This window comes from Grus americana, chromosome 18 (genome assembly GCF_028858705.1).
Source record: "Grus americana isolate bGruAme1 chromosome 18, bGruAme1.mat, whole genome shotgun sequence".
Classification (NCBI taxonomy): domain Eukaryota; kingdom Metazoa; phylum Chordata; class Aves; order Gruiformes; family Gruidae; genus Grus; species Grus americana.
The window spans coordinates 9,036,874-9,056,889 of record NC_072869.1 but is presented as its reverse complement, the minus strand read 5'-3'; the positions used below and the strand labels follow the sequence as shown (position 1 = coordinate 9,056,889).

General features: G+C 56.8%; 1 protein-coding gene across 5 annotated transcripts in view; it reads right to left on the bottom strand.

The window, feature by feature from the left end:
• Positions 1 to 17,105: 17,105 nt before the first annotated feature.
• SEC14L1 (SEC14 like lipid binding 1) overlaps positions 17,106 to 20,016 on the bottom strand; it is a 43,531-nt gene continuing 40,620 nt past the window's right edge. For 4 of the 5 annotated variants that reach the window (XM_054846427.1, XM_054846430.1, XM_054846428.1 and 1 more), the window contains 2 exons: positions 19,820 to 19,921; positions 17,106 to 17,678 (listed from right to left, as the gene is read on the bottom strand). In XM_054846427.1, coding sequence (XP_054702402.1) covers positions 17,663 to 17,678; positions 19,820 to 19,921 — 118 coding nt within the window. In that variant the 3' untranslated portion in view covers positions 17,106 to 17,662. Of the gene's footprint in view, positions 19,922 to 20,016 lie in introns of all 5 variants that reach the window. The other variant, XM_054846432.1, reaches the window with a different exon arrangement.

Here is a 20,016-nt window from a genome sequence, read left to right as displayed (position 1 = left end):
AGCTCCTATCTCAGTGCTCAGCTGTCACGGTTCAGAGGGGACGGTGGACGCTGAGGAAGCCGAGAGCAATGTTCTCCAGCACCACGGTGGCGCAGGCAGTGCTGGGCACCGCTCCAGTCCCAGACGCAGCGCCCCAGTAACCTGCGCTGCCCGGCGAGCAGATCAGCCCAGCGCGGTCACACGCGGGGTGAAGTGCTTTCCTAGCTGACGAGAGCGGCGTGCCTTGCCCATTGCTCGCAGGCAGCGAAGCATCGTTATAAATGTGGTGGCGAATACTTTGCAGTGCCGTGAGGCATTTCCGAGTCTGGGCCAACTGCTGGGAGCTGATACATCGCCGACTCCTGCAACGGGGTGCCCGGTGCCCCAGCACCCCATGCCTTTGCACCCCGTAACAGGACACGGAGGCAGCGAAGGCAGCCTGTGCCCACAGGATGCTTCCACCCCCCGGCCACCCGCTTGTGCCTCTGCCTCCTGTTTCCGGCCATGGTTAAATTCATGGTGTACGTGAGGGCGGCTGTGTTTTCAGCAGGGCTTTCTGCTGTTTCAGCTGAGAGGGTGAGAAGGAAGCAGTCAGTAATGAGAAACACCGGCAAGAGCATCCCCATGGAGCAACGTGTCCCCAGCTGCCGCCCATCACCGCAGGCAACGGCCGGGCAACTGCCTGGCAGGGTGAAGCATCACTTCTCCCACCCGGAATGGGCCCTGGGTGGGAGACCAGGCAAAAACCTGGGCGAAGGGAGAGAGCTGGCGGAGAGCTGCCTGTCTGCCCCGCTGCCTGCATCAGGGGTCGGCCAGGCAGGTCCTCACCCCGGCGTGGGGACACCCAGCCGCGCAGGAGAAGGTTAAACCTGCCTCTCCCGGAGATTAAATCCAAATGGCCTTTGGTTTAGCGACAGGTGAGAGGGGAAATCTGACCCGCTACAGCTTCCGCCCCCACTTTAAAGGGGAGCCGCAGCCCTCCCTGATGCATAGATGGATCAGCCGTACGTGGTGCTCCGTGCCGCCTGTCTGGAACAGCGTGTCGCCGGACGGATCCTGTTCCCGGCGCTGGTGGGGCCGCCGTGGGCTACGTGCCACCCCAAGCAGGGAAAGCCTGCGGCTCGGCCCCGTTTTGGGGGGTACACGGAGAGGGTCACGCCAACCCCAGGTCCTGCCCCGCTGCCTCCCTGCTGCCTGGTGACCCCCCAGTGCCAGACAGCATTGATGGCTTAATTAAAGGCTGTAATTGCAAGGCAGCACGAGGCAGGAGTCGGTTGCAAGAGGCCAGGGCTGAGGTTCGCCCATAGCCCCAACCAGGGAGAGGGCAGGAGAGCGGAGCTGGACTGGGGGTCCCCCGGCACGGGTGGAGGAGGGCCTGGAGGAGATCCCTGCCGGCGTCACCAGCCGCCTCGGGGGAACCCAGGGCATCCTCGCAGCATGTCCTCATCCAGGGGGGCTGATCCAGCCCGCCGCCAGGCTCCTGGAAACCAATGTCACACGTGCAGCCGTGGGCGAGGGTGCTCAGCCCTGGCGTCACGGCCGCGGCAGCTGGTTTTGGGCACGGGGGGCAAAGGGAACCTGACCCTGGCACTGGCGCTCCCCAGCTCATCCCTCCTCCAGATGACCGACCTCATCCAAAAGAGGTCATCTTGGGTTTGAAACCCCACCTTGACCCAAGCCCCATTTCCTGCCGCAGCCCCTGTACCCGCCCCCGCCAAGGAACCCGTGGCAGCGCCGGCGCTGCGGGGGGGGCAGGCAGGGAGCCCACGAACAGCCTGTACTAGACAACCCCGGGTAATAAAATCTAGTCTCCCTGTAAACAAATGTCTTGCTGAGGACTAAAGGGATTTAGTGCAGCTGTTCTCTGGCTTGGAGGAGTTTCTATAGCTTCTCTTATCTTGCCCTGGCCGGGATTATTAGCTGGAGCGAAAAGCTCTCCTCTCTTTGGGCCACCGACACGGCTTTTCCTCGGGTGACATGGGGTGACGCGCTCTGCGGCAGCGCTCTCAGGTCATCAGGAGATGAAATGTGTGATGCCGGGGTCTCAGCCGCGTGTCCCTGCAGCCCCAGGGTGCTGTGCGGGAGCAGGGGTCCAGCCCGCGCCCTTCCCCGGCAGGCTGTGGTGGTCCCGGTGGTCCTGGCTCTGCCCGGCTTCACCCACTGCAGTGGCACCGAGGAGGGGAGCCCAGCCCCGGCACGTGCCTGAACCGCTCTAGACAACGAGCACGTGGCTTCGTATTAGCGCTGACCCCCTTTGAGGGCCAATAAAGGCGGCAGCTGGTCAGCGGACGGGGTGTTAGAAGGTACGCTGAGCCGCTGGTTCCCCCCATGCTGCTCCGAGCGGGGCTGAGCCTCCTGCACGTGGGGCTGAGCCTTGGCCCTCCTGCACGTGGGGCTGAGCCTTCTGCACACACGGCTGCGGCCGCGGAGGCAATGGGCAGGCTGGGGACGGGCAGGATGCCGTGGCCATCCCCGTGCACGCTCCCTCCATTCACCCTGGCCACCACCAAAAATCAGTCCGGGCAGCGGTGGGAGGCTCTCGGCTGCCTGGGTGATGCTATTGTGAGCGTGAAAGCCCCAGATCAAGACTGGTCTTGCTGTCCTGGGTTTGGGGCGCAGGTGGGAAGGGCAAGGAGGGGGCCAGGAGCAGACGGGGGGGGACAGGGATGCTGACAGAGCAGTGGGGCTGAATGGGCAAGAGGGGTCAAAACAAATGGTACAAAGTGTCCTGGCGTTCACCGGGGCAGGACTTGCGGGGGCGTATCTGGCAGGGCATCTCTGGATGACTGATGCATGTCCTAGCATGCACAGATAAGGTATTTCCAGGAGAAAAAACGGCAGAATCAGGTAAGGATTCCCCTGAAATACAGCACAGGGTCCTGCCATCATCCAAGAAAGTTAAATGTGAAGAGAGGAGCTACTCTGAAGCTGAGAGAAAGCCTGTCGCCTCCGAGGAACGACTGAAGGGCTGTGGGGAGCTGGGGCTGGATGTATGGCTTCCCGTGGCAGTGTCAGAGGGGAGATGGGATCTTCAGCGGATCCACAGCATTAGCACAAGGTCGGGTGCAGCAGGGTCTGACGCTGGCAGGGGATGCTCGAGACCCCAGACTCGGGAGACAGGAGCACAGAGGGGGGGTTCACAGGCACCCTGCCAGCTTGCCGTGCGGCCGGACCGACCCCCCCGACCCCCACGCCTGTCTTGAGCCATCCAGCTCGGGCTGGGGCCGCGGCCCCACTCTGCCAGGCTGTCACCGAGGCTGCCGGGGACGCTGCAGACATCGTCACGTCTCGCCTCAGATCCCAAGCAGCCAGGCTGCTGCTCCTGTCCCCGAGCGGCGTTTGCAGCCGTGCCTCCCCTGACCCGTGTCTTAATGCGAGCAAGCGCCCTGCATCATGCCCCGGTGCAAAGGCAGGCAGACGTGACGCTCTCGTCCTGAAAAACCAACCACTTTTTTTTTTTCTTTTTTCTTTGCAGAGTGCATGAAAATGTCACGTTGTAAACATCCCCCAGTGATGCCGCCTGCCCGCGGGAACCTGCCTGTCACTGCCCGTGAACGCCGGCTCCCCGCTGACCGCATGGCCTTGACTCCTTGGGCTTTCATGCCACAGTCCTCTACCCTTTCCCCAGTGACCCCTTGTCCTTAAATAACAAAATAAACCTTTACATCATGGAGCAGAAGTGACCTCAGTGTTGTCCCAGCTCTGAGCTGATTTTTTTGCTGCAGCCATGTTTATGGTTAAACTGCGGCTTCCTTTTCAAGGCATGTGCAAAGGATGGATCCATCAGAAAGCAAGGCTGAAAAAAAAAATAAATATGAGGTTTTCATTCATTTTACAAGAGAGCTTGATGTTCCCCCGGACGTGCCAGGGTCCCACGGTGTGGGCTGCGTGTCCTCTGCCCTGGTGTCCTGCCAGCTGGGGGACTGGCGACCCGTGGTGGCAGCTGCAACCTTCAGCTGTTGGGTCTCGGCATTTTGGACTGGCTGCCCCCAAAACCTCTCCTCCTGCCCCTTTTGGGTTCGGAGGAGGAAATCTCCACCCAGTCCCCATGCCGTCCCCACTCCCCGGCCACCCTCTCGCCAAAGCCGGCGTCACCCTAAGAGCTCCTGACAGCGCTGCTTGAGCAACCGCTGCCTCCGCTCTGCAGACTGTGCCGGGGGCTCCAGCGCAACCGCAGCCTGTCAGGACATTTCATTTTTAAAACATATTTTCTGTCGATGAGTATCAGCCCCAACCGTCCCCGTTCGGCCTGGGGACACCGTCCCGCTGAGCTCGGCATGCCCAGCTCCGTGTTTCTCCCCGAACTTCTGGCGTCCACCCAGCCCTTGAGCTCTCTTGCTTTCCTCCAGTTGGTCTTGTTTCGAAGGAAGCAAAGCGGTGTCGGTGAGCCATGGAATGGCACCTCCCCCTCGCTGCCCGCGGTTGGAATCTGCTGTCGTGGGGCTCTGCCCGGCCCCAAAGGACGAGTCTCGCCGTGCCTCTGGCTTGCAGAACGCCCTGGCCGCCTGTAAACCAGCTGCGAAGAAGAAAAGACCCCTCTCGGGGTGGGTAACGGGGTGGTCCCTGGCGTGGGCAGAGGCGCTGGGGACAGTCCCCGGCGGGACAGGCTGAGCCAGGGGGAGGGATGCTCTGGGAGTAAAAGAGGAAGAACACAAAAGCACGTTTGCAAGAGGGGAGCGGAGGGCAGGGGACGTTGCATGAGCTGACCTGGGGGTTTGGTGGGCAAAGGGGGGGCTCGGGGCTCCCCTCCTCCGCAGGGCCAGAGGGCATGGCTACGAGCCGTGGCGTCTCCTGGCATCAGAGCCGCTCCCGAGTGCCGGAGCAGAGCTCGGTGTCTCTTCGGTGGCTTTGAAGATGGGGGACGACGTGCACTTCAGTTCCATCAGCCTCCTCTGGCGTCGGCGCGAAGCAGAGATGAGCTGGCAGCGGTAAGATACCCCGTGCAGCTGCTTTATGCTCAAAATCAGGTCTCGTTTTTATCAAGGCCAGCGTAACTCCAGTGGCACCGGGAGGCGAGGGGATGCTGACATACCTCCAGGATCTGAAGACCTCTTCACAACTCCCAGACGGGGCCACGCTCGCCCTGTGGGTCAGCCAGGACCTCCCGCAGCAACCGACTGGCTTCATTTTCCTTGTGCGATGACCTGTGCATGAGCTCATGTGTTTCTCTCCTCTCCCTTCCAACAACGTTCGAAACAATTGTCCGTATTTAACCAGAGCTGATGGATGTGGCTTGTTGTGCTGATGCTGGCCAAGTTCCTTCTCGTTTCCCAGCAGGAACGTGGGAAGGAGAAAAAGTCCCAGCCTTCAATCCACAGCTCCAGTTCCTCGGCTCCATCCCTCTGGCCAAGTGCTGCAGGCCACAGTGTTGCTAAAAAAAAAAAAAAAAAAAAAAAAAAAAACCCCAAAAGTCCAAAACCTCTGCAGGAGCAGCTGCAAGGGGAAGAGAAGTGAGGTTTGTTGTTTTTTTTTTTACCAGGTAAACTGAGTCAAGGAAAGCAAAGCACTGCTGTGTTCCCTGCTCACAGAGCAGTTTCTTTAAAGCTGAAAATAAAAGTGCAAAGCTGCAAATTGCCAACTGTCCACCTGGGGCTGCAGCAGAGACACGTCCACGGGGGCCGGAGGCCAGGCAGGGCTGCAGCCTGCTCCCTTGCACAGCGCTGCTCACCCTGCATGGGGTCTTCTCCAGCCAAGAAAGCACCCAAACGCCTCTGAGGTGCCCCCAAATGCCATGCATTGCTGTGTGAGAGTGCGCAGAGGTGTCCTGCAAAGGCGCTTTGTCCTCCCGCAGAGCTGCTCACTGACACCTTGGTGCTCAGACCCATCTTACTTGAGCTGTGACCGCTGACAGGTCCAAGTTAATCTGTGCAATTAATTATCCACCAAACCCACATCCCTTCCCTGCCTTCTAGCAAGCTCCAGAGGGGGCACAGGGGGTCCCGAGCTGACCCGCTGCAGCAAAGCAGGGACAGTGGCACTTTGCAGGCAGTAGCATTGCTGGGCTCTGCAGCACCCCTCCTTTGGTGCTTGACAAAAGCACGAGCCTTTGCCATCACCAGAGGACCAAATAGCCAGAAGAGAGCGATCCTCTTAACCCACACTTTAAAACTTTCTTTAAAAGTGGTGAGACTGGGACCAGTCCTGCCTGAGCTCAGGGAGGGGGGCTGTTGGGCTGCTGCAGGCTCAGGGGTAAGAGACAAGCGGGTTTATTTAACCAGCTCTTGCTCTGCATCCCGCCCCAGGGCACGGCAGGACAGGGCACGTGTGGCATCGCCTCGCCCTGCGGGGCAGCGGAGGGTGACGGCTGGAGCAGCGCTGCGCTGGTGCCCCCGGCCTCATCCGCACCCGGCACCGGGGGGGAAACCTGCCCCGGCTCTGAGAGGCGAACGCTGGGCAACGTGGGCTGCGGCGCGGGGTGCCGGTCCTGCAGGCTGGCTCACGCTGGTGAAGCCCTTTCCTGCGACGGACGGGGAGAAGGAGCCCCATGAGCACAGGAACCTGCAGCCGCCGCAGGCAGAAACACCCCACAGCTTCATTTCCAGAAGCCCTGCCGACTCTGCCCTTCCTGCCTGCCCGGTGCAAGGAGAGCAGCAGCTCCCGTACCCTGCCGTTGCCCCGGGCCGTGCCTCCCTAGAAGCCGGGAGGTGGGCAGGCAGCGTCCCACCGCACTGCTGGGTCTAACGGCCCGAGTCTTGCCTTTGGACTCGGGAGCACCTCCCAGGGACTGAGGCTGTTTCCAGACAAGGTCACGGCATGTCCCCGCCACCACGGCCACCTCCACGGAGATCCCTGGCCCCTTTGGAGTCACCCGAGCGACCAGCCCAGCCCAGCCCACACTCGTTTGTTTGAGAAGAACCATCCAGATCGAGCCCTTCCTTCAAGGATGCTGTTTCTTGTCACTCTGTCATTCCACGAAACGCTAAGGCAGAGCCGTGAAGCATAAATGACACGTTCTGGCAGCTGACATCTCCAGGAAGAGTTTAGCATGAAGACAAAATAACCCTACGGTGAGTTAATGTTCCCGAGCTGCCGTCCTAGGAAGCCCAGGACGCTCGTGATGCCCAAACAGGAGAAAACAAAGGCGAGGGTTTGTCCTAGATCCGTATGACAAGCGCCAGCGGTGCAGGGCGACCTGACACGGCCAGATGTGTTTGGCATTTCTCTGGCCATGCTGCCTCATAAATTGGACTTGCTGCCGCTGCGTCACGCTCCAGGTGGCACGGTACATGTGCCCCGGTACGTGTGCCCCCGTGTCAGGGGGGCGTGGTTGCACGGTGAGCCTCGGACAAGTGCTGGCATCTGCTCCTGCCCTCAGGTGGACTCAGATAGAAGGGTCTTTCACGTGCCATGTTCACCTGTGAATGAGGGGAGTGGCGTTTGCACACGCACGGCTCTGTTTGTGCATAGCGTTTGCAAAACAAAAATAGTGTTTGCAAAGCGCCAGCGCTGAGCAACGGCAGGGTAAAGCACGCTGCTGAGAAGGGGCTGCAGGGATGTCCTCCTGCAAGCTCCTCGCCACTTCTAGCTGCTGCCAGCTCCACCGTGGCTTGTTTAAAGCCCACTCCCTCCCTCCCCCCCACCCCATATTTATTTTTATACATGGGGCACGATACAGGCACTTCGCAAAGCTCGTGTTTGAAGACATGGCTTCTGTCCTCTCCTGTCCAGCACAGCTGAGGCAGCTTGGGATGAAGCACTGGCCAGGGCTGCTCTGCCCCGGGCAGGATGCGGCTCCGCGGCCGACGCGCTTTGCTGCGTGAGCCCCTGGAGCCCGCGCTTTAGAGGGCAATGGGAAACCTCCTTGCAAAGCGCCTGGCAAAGAGGGGCTGCAGGAGGTTAGGCAAAGCTCTTGCATTGTCAGGGGGCTTGAATGTGCCACCGAGCACCCCGCTACAGCCTGGCACTTGTTCAGCTTCAGTGTCCCCCTGCCCTCAGCCAGGCGCTTGCTCCAGAGCTGAAAATGCTTTTTTTTTTTTTTTTTTGGCAGCACTTTCCATGGAGCTGCAAAGTGCAGACAGCTGAAATTTATGACTTTGCCCTCCCTGAACCAGGAGACCGAAACTGGTGGGATGAAGGCAGCAGCTCTGCTCTTTGCTCTGCCTTCGCCTGCCAGGCTTGAGCTCTCCAGGTCCCTGCTTGCAAGCATCTCCCCCCCAACCTCTTCCAGTGAGTGCTGACCCCAGCAGCATCTCCCGCCCGCTGCGGGGGCTCGCGGGGGCTGCCAGCATCGCAGGAGCTGGCAGCTTGTGACGTTGGTGGCCTGACTCAGAGCCCCGAGGCCCTGCCTGCTCCGTCCCCATCCGTCCCTGCCTGCCCGGGATCTCCACGCTCTCCTGGCTCTCTGGGGGGAGGTTGGCACGTACGTGCCAGACGTCACTCCAGGTCCCCAGAGTCTCGCTCCATCCCCGACGGGCTCCCTGAACTGGTTTCTTAACCCGGCGGCTCCCCCCCGGGGTGGGTAGGGCTGCTGTTTGGGCTGGGCTGGAGGAGCGGGTGCTGCATCTCCCGGCCGGTCCCCAAGAGCCCTGGGGCGGCTGCGGGCACCGCCAGGTCCCCGACGTGCCACGAAGCTGTAGCAGCCTTCCAAGAACCCGGTGCTGTGTGTTATCCACTGACCTACTTCTCGCCCATTCTCCCAGACCCTTGCTAATTAACCCTCCTCCTCCTCCTCCTCCTCCTGCAGCTCCACATCGGGTCCTGTGCCAGGCTCCCTGCACGTCCCAGCAGCCGGTCCCCATCCCACGTCGGCCCCCGCAGCAGAGCCCTGCTCCTCCAGCGCCCCAGGAGGGGTCCAGCACCGGCCCCAGGGATGCTATTTCGGATCCACCCCGCAGGCCTGACGCGTGCCCACCAGCACTACTCTGTCCCCAGCCCACAGCGAGGGGGATCTCGGAGGGCGAAGGAATGCAAACACAGAATGGCATTGCAGCCTTCCAGCCTGAACACGTTTGTTCTTCTATTTTAGGAGGCAAAGATCCAGCAGTGCCGGTGGCACGCTCTCTGGGTTCCCTCCCCGACGCGTCCCCAGCAGGAGCATGTCCCCGGGGGGTTGGCCCATGTTTCAGTGGGGTTTGGGATATCTGCTTGCACAGGGTGGTGACACTTCTCCAGGTCCCTCAGGGGAAGGGTCTGGAGACGTGACTGCTGGGGGGGGGTGGGTCCTGCAGGACAACTGCCACAGTGCCGGTCTGGTGCATCTGCCTTCACACCAGTGCTCCCCATGGCCACACTGGTCCCAGCGTGGGCCAGGTCCGCATGGCACCCGCTGCTCTCCCTGGCTGCCGGTGGCGGGGTCGCCATCCAGGCTGTGCCCGTGGGCTGGGATGCGCCGGCTCCAACCTGCCGCTGCTCTGCAGGAGTCCTGGGCAGCAGCACAGCTGCCACTTGGTGAGATCCTGCCTCGTCCCACGCGGGGAGGAAGGCTGCTGCTCAGCTCTGGAGAGGTCCCCTTGTCCCAGGGGATGGGATTTGCCATTCCTCTTCCTTCTCAGTTCTTTGCAGTTCCTTTCAGCAGCATCTAGGGCTCAGGACAGAGCCGGAGGGGCAAGCAGAGAATGGGCGTACTGCTCTCTGCCACACAGCAGAGCATTAAATATCTGCAAAGAGAATTGCTCACTGCAGCTGCTGCAGGCCAGCGGGCACTGGGGAGCTCTGCACAGCCCAAACCCTGAGCTGTGGGGAGGAGGAGGATGGTGCAAACCCAAGCTGGAGCTCCTGGCCTGCCCGAGGAGCAATGCTGGCTCCTGTGCTCCTCGGACGCTGAGGGTCCCGCGGGGCCCCGGGTGGCTGCAGCAGGGCGGTGGGACAGGGCTGGCAGCTCTGCCTGCTGCCTGCAGGGTTGTCCTGCCCAGGGCAGCTCTGCCCGCTGCCTGCGGCACACTGGGTTGCTGTAGGGTTATCATGGAGCGTTACTGGCTGGGCTGGAGGGGCTCGGTGTCCCTGCCCAGGGATGCTGGCAGTGGGGTGACATCTTCCCGCCAGTGCCAGGCAGCTGTCCCCACTCCGACCCTCCCCAGGGAGAGCTCACACAATCCTTTCCTGCTTCTTTTCTTGTTAAATTCTTGTGAAGGACAAATAAACAACCATGTCTGTGGCTGCCCAGAGCTGGCTCAGGGCATCAATGTTGTCATGCGAGTGTGTCCTACTTCATCTTCAGGAACGAAGGGGAGGGCAGGCAGGCAGCTCCTTGGCGAGACTGCTGCGGGGGGGCTGATGAAATGGGCTGATGGAGAGATGGGCCCTTCCCTTGCTCAGGAAAACAGGGGTTTGTTAGGGAAAACGCTGTGGAGGTGGCTGCCCTGCGGGGACCCCACCTGCAGCTGGCCCCTAGGAGCTTTCATCCCCCCGCTGCCCCGTGTCTTGTAAGAAAAAAAAAATATCTTCTGGCTGCTTTGCTTGGGTCTGGTGTGGGGTGGCGATGGGTGCTGTGGTCCCGCAGGGCCACCCACCCCAGCTGTGTCGGCTCCACGTGGGGTGCTGAGCCCAGGGTGGGCAGCGTGGGGTCAGGCTGATGCTGGTGGCCAAGCAGCATCACCACAGCCCGGTCTAGAAACCTCATCCTCACGTGTCCCTGGCCCTCCTGGGCAGCCCTCGTCCCCCCATGCCAGCGAGCTGCTGGCTTTCACGTGCAAACTGCAGCAAGGCGGGGGCTACACCGCACAGCCGGGACGGAAGGCAGCCCAGCGATGCTCTGCTGGCACAAGTCGTGATGGGAGAAGGTTTCTGGGAGCTGTTATGAAACAGATCCATCACCCACCGATGAGGGAGTTCAGGGAAATGCACTGGAGCAAGAGCAATCAATTAACCGTCTGTATTTACAGCAGCGCGTGTCCTCTGCCGCCGCGGCAGATGGGCTCTGAAGTTTGAGCGGGGCCACGGTCAGAGAAGCCGGCGCTGTTTGGCCGCTGCAGCCGGACAGAGGGGATGGCAGAAGCTTCAAGGGGGGGGCTGCACTGAGCTGCCCATCGCTCCCCAGGACTGGTAAAGCCCCCGGCCAGGACCTGGCAGTGCTGGTGCCAGCCATGGGGAGAGGAGCAAGTCCTGCCTCCCTGCTCTGGCAAACTCATTTTGGACCTGAGAGTCCTCCAGCCCCTTTGCTGTTATTTTAACAGCTCCAACAAAAGGCAGTATATTATAAGAATACAAACAATTATGCAAAGGCAAAAATACTTGAGAAAAATTTGGTTTTGCTGTTCCTTTAAGGCTTTTTTTTTGGGGACAACTTGCACGCACAAGCTAATGAAGTGGAGCACGGCTGCAGCAGCATGGCTGCGCAGGTCTGTCGCATCCTTGCCTTAGGAAGGGCAGGACTAAACCAAGACTGCAACCCAGTGTGGTACCGTACTGTGTGGGCACACCCCCACGGCCCCCACGGATGTGTGTGGGGAGCCAGAGGAGCCCGAAAGGGAGAGGGGCCAGTGCCTCCCTGCTCCCACCCATGAGCACATCTGTGCGTGGCTGCTGCTGGGCACATTGGCGTTGGGAGCCCCCAGTCCTGCCAGGGTGGGGGGGTGAGTGTCCATCCCCAAAGTACTTGGTGCATTTTGGAGAGGAGAGTCGGTGCCTCCCCCACCCCCGCGATGGGTTGCAAAGGGTGCAGCCCTTTCCCACAGGGTCCTTCCAAGCCGAGCTCCCCCCCCACCAGATGCAGAAGCGATGGGGAAGGAGTCCCAGCAGGTCAATGCTACGGGGTGGAGCGATGCCGAGAGGAAGGTGCACAGCCCAGGCAGCACCCAGGAGCCCAGGAGGCAGCTCCCCCCTGGGATGGGGTGGTTGAGGCTCTTTTCAGCCAAGTCTGGGCTGAATCCATCCATTTCAAACCAGGACACTGTTTGCTGCCTGCCCCAGTCTTGCACCGGAGCGGACAGGAGCACATCCAAACTGCCCGTCCTCATGCCAGCGATGTCTGCTCCTGCCACGGGGCTGAGAATAACCAGACACCCAGCCCCGATCGGAGGCTGCTTTATTGCCGATAACGATGTGTCACCAGGCAGCACCAGCCGAGGGGCACGCGGTTCAGCAGCCACACTCAACCAGAATGACTTGGCACGGGCCGGTCATCCTCTGCTAAACAGCTTTGCTTGCTATAAAGCATAGAAATTAATTTATTGGAAAGAGTGCTAATTAACGTCTTCAGGGCTGATCCTGACGTGTGTACAGTTATTTATTTTAATGCTTAAAAAGGGGGTGTCCTGGGACCCAGCTGTCCCCTGCCTGACCCTCCTCTTTCTTCCCTCCTGCTTTCTGCCCCTTTTCTGATCAGCCCAAGGAGGACAAGGAGGGATAAGGACCACGCGGTCGTGTTATTATTGGGACTACCAAAATGCACGTGCCAAAGAGAGCCCCGCTGGCAGCATCTCCCAGTCCTCGGCTGCCTGGTCTTTATTCATTCACAACCCCCTTCATGCATTTATCTCTGTGCTTTCTTTACCATGGGAATGGGCAAAAGCCTGGATTTCCCTATTTATGTCACATTCCAGTTTGCAGAATCCAGCCCGCTGGAGGTGCTGGCTCCCATGGAGGATGGCAGGGGGGTAAGTGACTGAAGGAGGCATCGAGGGGTGCCCCGGGAGGGGCCCAGCACCTTGCTGGGGGGACGTGTTGCGGGTGTGAATGCACACGAGCACAGAGAGGCTCAGAGGAGGGATTTTTTTTTTTATGCTTTTACCTTGTTCTTGCCCTTTTCAACTTGTGGCTGCTGCTGGAGCCAGAGCGGGTGGCCCTGGAGAGCTGCGAAGGGTCTATGATGGCTCCTGCTGGGGACCCCATTCCCTGCCCAGCACTCACCTGTGTCCCCGAAGCCCCAGGTGAAGCGATGCTCAGGGACATGAAGTTTTGCTACAAACACGGTGTGGTGGCCCTGGCCGATACCCACCCTGGGTTGGTTTATGATGCTCCTGTGAGGAGCAATGTTGTGTTTTCAGTTCCCATCTTTTTCACTCTGCTGTTCCTCCTCTTTCCATCCCCCTTTCCCTGGTGTGCGTAATTAAACTTCAACGGTTGGTTCCAGCCCATTGCAGTTCATGGACCAATTCTTACTGTGGCTACAGCAATAAGCAGAATATTTTTCCACTTCTACAAGCCTTCTCCCACTAGTTCCTTGAGGGTTTTCTCCAGTGCTGACTGACTTTCTCAGTGCTCTTGTGAAATGATGACCGTTTTGGAAGATCCCTAGGAGCAGAAGAGCAAAACAAAAGACACGCTGATGCTTGCAGGCCACTCGAGCATCCCTTCATCGCAGGCCAGGTGGTTCGGGGCTTGTGCAGGGCACAGCACGCTGGGTGAGGATGGGGCTGTGATGTCCCAGCCCTGCGCGTCCGGGGACCAGCGAGGCGGCTGCTCCCCGCGAAACGTTCTCCCTGTGCCTGAGGGGGTTACACGGGGGACGCCTGCCCTGTTTTCAGCCCTCCCAGTATGGACCAGTGCCTTAGGGTTGCTGGTGGGGCAGCAGAGCGCGGAGCGGACCGCGGTGCAGGACAGACCCAGCCCCACGCCGAGCCCCGGGCAGCCGGGACACGAGTCACCGTGGGCCGTGCGTGGGCCGCTGGCACCATCTAGTGGGGTTTGTGCCAGGGACCGGCTGTGCTGCAGCACCCCGAGTTCTGTGCCCCCCACCCCCCGGGACAGCAGCACAGCCCCCCCAGCCCGCCCTGCCCCACTCGTGGGTTTCTCCCCCGGCCCTTTGCCCCCCGGCACGTGGGTTTGCTGTGCCGGGGCTCGGGCTGGTCGGGTTTGTGCCCCCATCAGTGCTGGACGGGGTTTTTCGGGGTACGGAGGCTCCGTGCAAACCTGGGCTCCCCCAGGCACCAGCTCAGCATCACGCTCGGGCTCAGCTCATCACCCTGCTCCTCCCCTGCAGCCCTGGGGACCGGTAACCCCAACGGCGGGGTCCGAGGGTCAGGGTGGGACAGCAGGCCGGGGGGTGATATCCTGCTGGGCCACGGACACCATACGGTGCTGGGTCTCGGATCCGGCACGCGAGAGCCGCCTGCCCCGGGCTGGGCCACGGCTCTTCCCGCACACAGCTCGGTTGTGGGGCTGCGCTGGGTCCCATCCTGCACTTGGCCTTCAACAACCAGTTGGATGTTTCCTGCGCAAAAATGCAATTAGGAGAAGCGAGTAGGTGTATACCTGGGCTATAGGTGAAACAGCAGGTGGCTGCCCCGTGCATTTTTGGTGCTCAGTAGTGGCAGGATGAACTGTATACGACACATTAACTCCTTTTCCTTTCTCCCTCTTCTTCCCTTTTCCTTTTCTTAACAATTTAAAACACAACCCCGAGGTGTGGGGCAGTGCTGGGTCACAGCAGCATCCCAAGCCTGACCTTCCTTGGGGTTCTTTGGAGCCAGGACTGCCCTCAGGCTGCACAGCCCAGGGAAGGAGCAGCATGGTTCGATTGCCCCATTCAGGTCACCCCCCCAGCAAGGGAAGGATCCATGAAAAGCGTGAGATTTATTTATTTGTTTATAGGGCCAGGAGGAGGGTTGGGGGAAGCTCTGCCTCTCCCCAGTGTCCTCGGGGACTTTTCTGGTCTGTGCAGCAGGTCAGCGTTAGCCCCTGTTTCCGCAGCCCCCACATGTGCAGGGAAAGGGCTGAATCAGACCCGACACCAGCCGCAGAACGGGGGTCCCTTCCTGCTCCCCTCATGCCTGCTGAGTGCCACGGCTTAGCATTGCGGGATGAATTCAGCAGCGGTCATAGGGGAGGGAATAAAAGCAAAACAACAACAAACTAGAAAATCCTGACCTTTTTTTTCCCAGCATCCAAACTCCTTACAACAGCATGAGTTAGCAAAATAAAAGAAGTTCTCTCCTCCCCCTTCCCAAAAAAAAAAAAAAAAGATATGGCAATTTTATTTTTTTTTTTAGAGCCTGAGTTATGCTGGATATTCATGACCTTTGAAGGACAGCCAAAACCTAACACTTCAGGGTTTTTCTCTCTCCCAGAGGCATTAAGCAGTTTTCCCAGTTGCTACGCACTGCACCGGCCTTACACCTTCCTCCAAAGCTGCCGGCACCGTGCGGCCCCCAGGAGCTCGGAGCAAAGCAGCCGGGGTGCAGGAGGGTGCCCGGCTGGCCCTGGCACGCACCGGGTACATGCAGCTCAGCTCCGACAGGGAAGCGATGGCTCTGCATGCATCCTGCACCATCTGGGCACTAGCAGGGATCAAAGTCTTTCTTCCATCTTCATTGTAACTCGTCTGTACACCAAGCAGCAGAATTAGCCCACCCGCAAAGCAACAGGAAGAGCACACGGTCCTGGCTGCTCCCGTGGGCAACAGTGCCGGACAGAGTCAGCGCCAGTCCCTGCTCCAGCACGAGGGATGCACGGGGAGACTTTGAGATGGCAGTTCAGGATAATTTGCCTTGGGTCACTGAGAATTTACAGGCTCGTTTGCAAGCTAGATTTACAAATGAGAAAGGAGAAGGGGGTCTCGCACCTGGAGAACAGGGAGCCCTCGGCTTTGGGGGGAGCAGGGAGGGCTGGCAGGGGAGGCAGGTGGAAAAGGGCAGGTGAAATTTCTTCCAGGAATTTTGCTTTGTCTCAAAAAAATCCACCCCAAAGCCCCAAAACTAAAATACACTGTTCAACTGGATGAATGCTTCTCTACGGGGAGCTGCATGGCAGAGCAGCCTCTGCCCACACCGTTATCACCTGCTCAGCTCAAACAAGGGCTGAGGCTCTCAGTTTTAACTGCCATCGCAAGAGGAGCGGTAGCTGGGAAAGGCAGCTTTCCACTGCCTGCCCGGGCACAGCCCAGCTCAACAGCCAAAGCTGCCTTCTCCTACCATCTCTTTTCAAGGGCTTTTGTATTTAGTAACATCCAGAGCAGCAGTAAGTCGGTCCATTATAATTACGCACTGGCATAAAAACATTGGCCACATGTTAAAACTTGAAGTAGGTCAGGCAGCCATCTGGTCTCGCACAGACCTCCACGACCATAGTTAAAGATTCTCATTTTAGAAACTTTACAGCTTGGATAAAATCTGAAAGACCAACCATAAATGGATGTTTCAGCCACTGCTCCAGTTCCACAGGGTTAGAAAAACCACAGCCTGACATTTATCAGCTCCTGTTTTAAAAATAGCTAAAGCTTTGTCTACTTCTACTAAAAAAAAAAATAATTCCAATTCCCCAAATGTGATTGTCTCCACCTCCCACCCAAGAAGGCATCAGCCCATCTCCTCCACACCGTACTGCTGGCTCACCCCTGGAAGCAGGAGGCAGCAATCCCACTGTATGGGCAGCTCTACAGATCAGTGTGTTTATTCTTAAACAAGAAAAAAAATTATTGTGCCTTTATATTATTAAATTTCAGTCAAAAAACCCCAACCCTCACAACAGCTGCATCCACCATAGCCATCATGCCAGGGAGCAGAGCAGCTCTCACCATGCTCACCCAGGCAAGGCCTGCAGAGCTCGGGGACTGGGAAGACTGGGAGGACTGGGATTTAGGGGCAGTTCATTGCTCAGGTAAGCTGTGCCTGCACTCAGACCAGGGTTTTCCCAGGATACTACGTGCTCAGCCAAGGGATACAGTGCAACATTTATTCTGCCAGATAAGCAGGTGGAAAAGAAAACAGTTCAGGTGGCCAGCCACACACCAGCGAGAGAGACATTTATCTGTCCCCATGCTGTGCGAAGCTTGCCCGAGCAAGCCTGTTGGACAATACACACACTTCCCTCCACCAGGGAGGCTGCTGCGATCAGCTGAACTGCTGAGGTCAGAACTCCCTTTCAAACTGTGATAAAGGAGTATAAAGTCATCGTATAATCCATAAAAGCAACCGTTTTCTTTTTAGGGCTACCTGAAGACTTTTTCAGCCCAGTATTTTGTTCCTTTTGTGTATTTGCAGACTAGTAAAGAAACCTGTGTGTGTGTACCGGGGGGAAAAAAAATAGGATTTCGTTATGTGACAGAGGCCGTTTTCCCTAAACCCACGTTTCCTTACACCTTGTACCTGCTGGGGTTTGTACTCACCCAGACCGCTTTGCTGGAACTTCTCCACATGGCAGAGCTGAAACACCTCCTGCACCCCACATAACAGCTCTGGCAGACTTGGAATTCCTCAGATAAAATAACCTGGAAGCCTTGAATCAGGTAAATGAAATAAAGATGCTGATCCTTTTTTCCAAACAGTTCACATTTATTGATAACGATAAAAAAATCTTTTAAAGACTATCTGTATTTTATTACCAAGAATGAGGTATTATGTATACAAAACATTTACAGAATTTGATATGCAGTTCATAAGTACAGACAGGAAAGTGCAGGAGGACACTGAGAATAGGAAAAAAAAGCCAACAGAAGAGTCATTGGCTGAGAGGAGGAAGAGCAGCAATAATATCACACAAAGGAAGACCAGGGTATGGGAAATTAATTAGTCAGACTGCAGTGATCAGGTCATATTGCCACAGCACTTTGCTTAGAGGAGGATTAACTATTGTTTTTCTGGAATTTTATCTCCCCAGCTGTTTGTGCTGTCATGTGCTTTGAGCTCTAGAAGATGTGTAAGGTTAACAGCAGGAAAACCCCTAAGTGCCACTTTTGAGCCAGCTCAAGTGAAAAAAACAAAATATGGATCTTCAGACTTGAAAAGTGACTGCAACTCAAAAAGGTCTACAAAGCCAGACACCTCTGGACAGATGTGGAGTGTTGAATGAAGCAGTTTCTTTACAGTTGTCAGCAAAATCGCCATCTGAGAGAGAGAGAGAGAAAGAAAAAAGGGGACCATCTTCAACCCTTACAGCCTGGTAAATGGAAAGCGGTGTTTGCAGAGAGCCCCGAGTGTCATTAAGCTAAGCTCACTGTGCTCCTGCTGCACCAGCTCCCTGCGCCCGGGATTACCGGTCGTGTCAAGAATCAAACCACCTCTTCAGCAAGCTGTGTCCCTCCTCGGCAGACAGCTCATATGAGCAGCCCGAGAGCCACAGCGCGTGGCTGTCTGCTGGGCAGATGCTGCGTGGGGAGCTGCTCGACACCAAAGCGGTGGCCTGTCTCACACAACAGCACATTTTTGCAGCCTAAATGCCAGTCTAACCTCCATCTTCAATTCCTAAGTCCAAAAAAGACAAAATTGGCTAGCTTGGTTCAGTTTAAGGAGAGTGGCCCCTCAACTCCTCTAAATCTGTTACTAAAATACTTGTCAGCTGTCTGCCATGTTCCACAGCCAGAACTGGCCCGCAGGAGGAGGTGCTCCTAGTTGGAGGTTATACTAACCTACCTCGCACAAGCTTTGCGTCATAAAAAAGATTTATACTGAGTTCAGAACCAGCTTTCCTCAGGCAGGGCATCCAGTATCTTAAGTGAGTCCTGCTTTGAAAGTGTGAGACCTCCACCAGCTCCTCTGCCACTTACCCACAGCAGGAAGAACCCTTCCCAAGACTGAAGAGAGCCTGTCCAGCTTTCCAGCAGGGACTGCAGCCAGCGCAGTAGCTCCTTCTGCCTGGATGGCTAGTTTAGCTCTAAGAGGGCAAGGAAAAACCAAGCAGGGTCTAACTATGCAAATCCCGCTGCACTTCAGGCTGAAATCTTCTCTGCTCCACTGCCAGCCTGGTCTGTGGTTGTCTGCTGACAGCCCTTTGCTCGGCACTTGAGTCTGTTGTGCCTTTTGCTGTGTGTGGGAGAGGGCTCGAAGATGAAGACTGCCTGAACGGACTTTAAGAAAAAGAGTTCAAGTAGGATTGCTTGGGCCTGGGTAGAATAGGGACGAAATCCAAACTGGCAGTTCACCACTGGCAGTAGCAATAGTGAAAATGGTCAAGCAGGCACTGCTAGAGCATCTTCTGCTGCATCACTTCCAGTGGAGGTCCCTGTGCTCCCTGTCTACACTAAAGCTTCCGCTGCTCAGAACTAAAGCACGCTATTTTTGACACGCACAGGGAAGGATAGGAGGCAAGAGGGATTGAAAAGTGCACAGGAAGGATAAGCCATACCTCCTTCAGACTGATTTAAGAAGCAAGCTTAAGCTCTGCATAAATTCCTGATAAGAACAGAGTCTCAGTAAAATCAATTCACATGGAGTGTACTAAGGAAGTGGAATGAAGCTTCAGCACAGAGCTGGGAACAAATCCTCAGGCCAATTCTGGATCAGTCCAGCATGACACAGTGAGGGAGAGCCTGCTCTCTGCCTCTCTCTCCGCAGTGCTTCAAGCACAAATCCAAGGAAAGAATGAATTGCTTTAACCCATCAAGACCCAGAGCTCAAATTCCCCAAAAAATGTGCTCATACAAAAGTTATTAGTGTTTACAGCCTGGCCACAGCTCTGTGGGCATGCTTTGAAAAAAAATGGACTCACAAAGTCAAGTATCCAGCAACTGCTTTTCTTTGTCTCGGACATCACTTAGAGGCAATGGGAGAACAGTTTGCAGCACTGGAAGATCACAGGGGATTTCTTAAGATGGCAAGGAATGTCCTGACAGGAGACTTGCAGTTGATCTCTAATGAACTACAGAGAATTTTTGGTAGGGTTTTCTGGTTTTTGCTATTGAACATTTACACAGTTAAAAAAAATTATTCTTAACTGATGCACTGGTTATTTTCCCTTTCAATGAGAGCCCTTGTGTTTAGAGTTAGGATTTGTGCAAGCATGCTTGCAAAAATATTTATGGCTGAGTTAGGAAAAAGGGTTAAAGTTAAGAGACAAGCTGTTGGATCTAACAAGGACCAAAACCACTAAGTTTAAAATTCAAACAGCTACTTTACTATCTATAAAAGGCTTTTGTGGGGTGGGGTTTTTTTTGCTCAATTGCCAGTTGAATATGCTGTATTGCAGTCAGCTGCCACAGGCGAGGGTCCAGCCATCTCATCCATTTGCTTTTCGTCTGTTGTGGCACTACCTGGAAATCATGGAGCTGGAATGGGACTGGCTAGAAGAGGTGGTGGCAGCACTGAGCTGGGAGAATCCACTGTGGCTTGATTCAAGACTGGTCATAGATCCCCTGCAACAGAAAATAAAGTGGCCTTAAGCTTCAGAACGCACAAAGATTTTGATTTCTGCTATGTACCTATATTGTATTTGTACGCTGAATAAAAA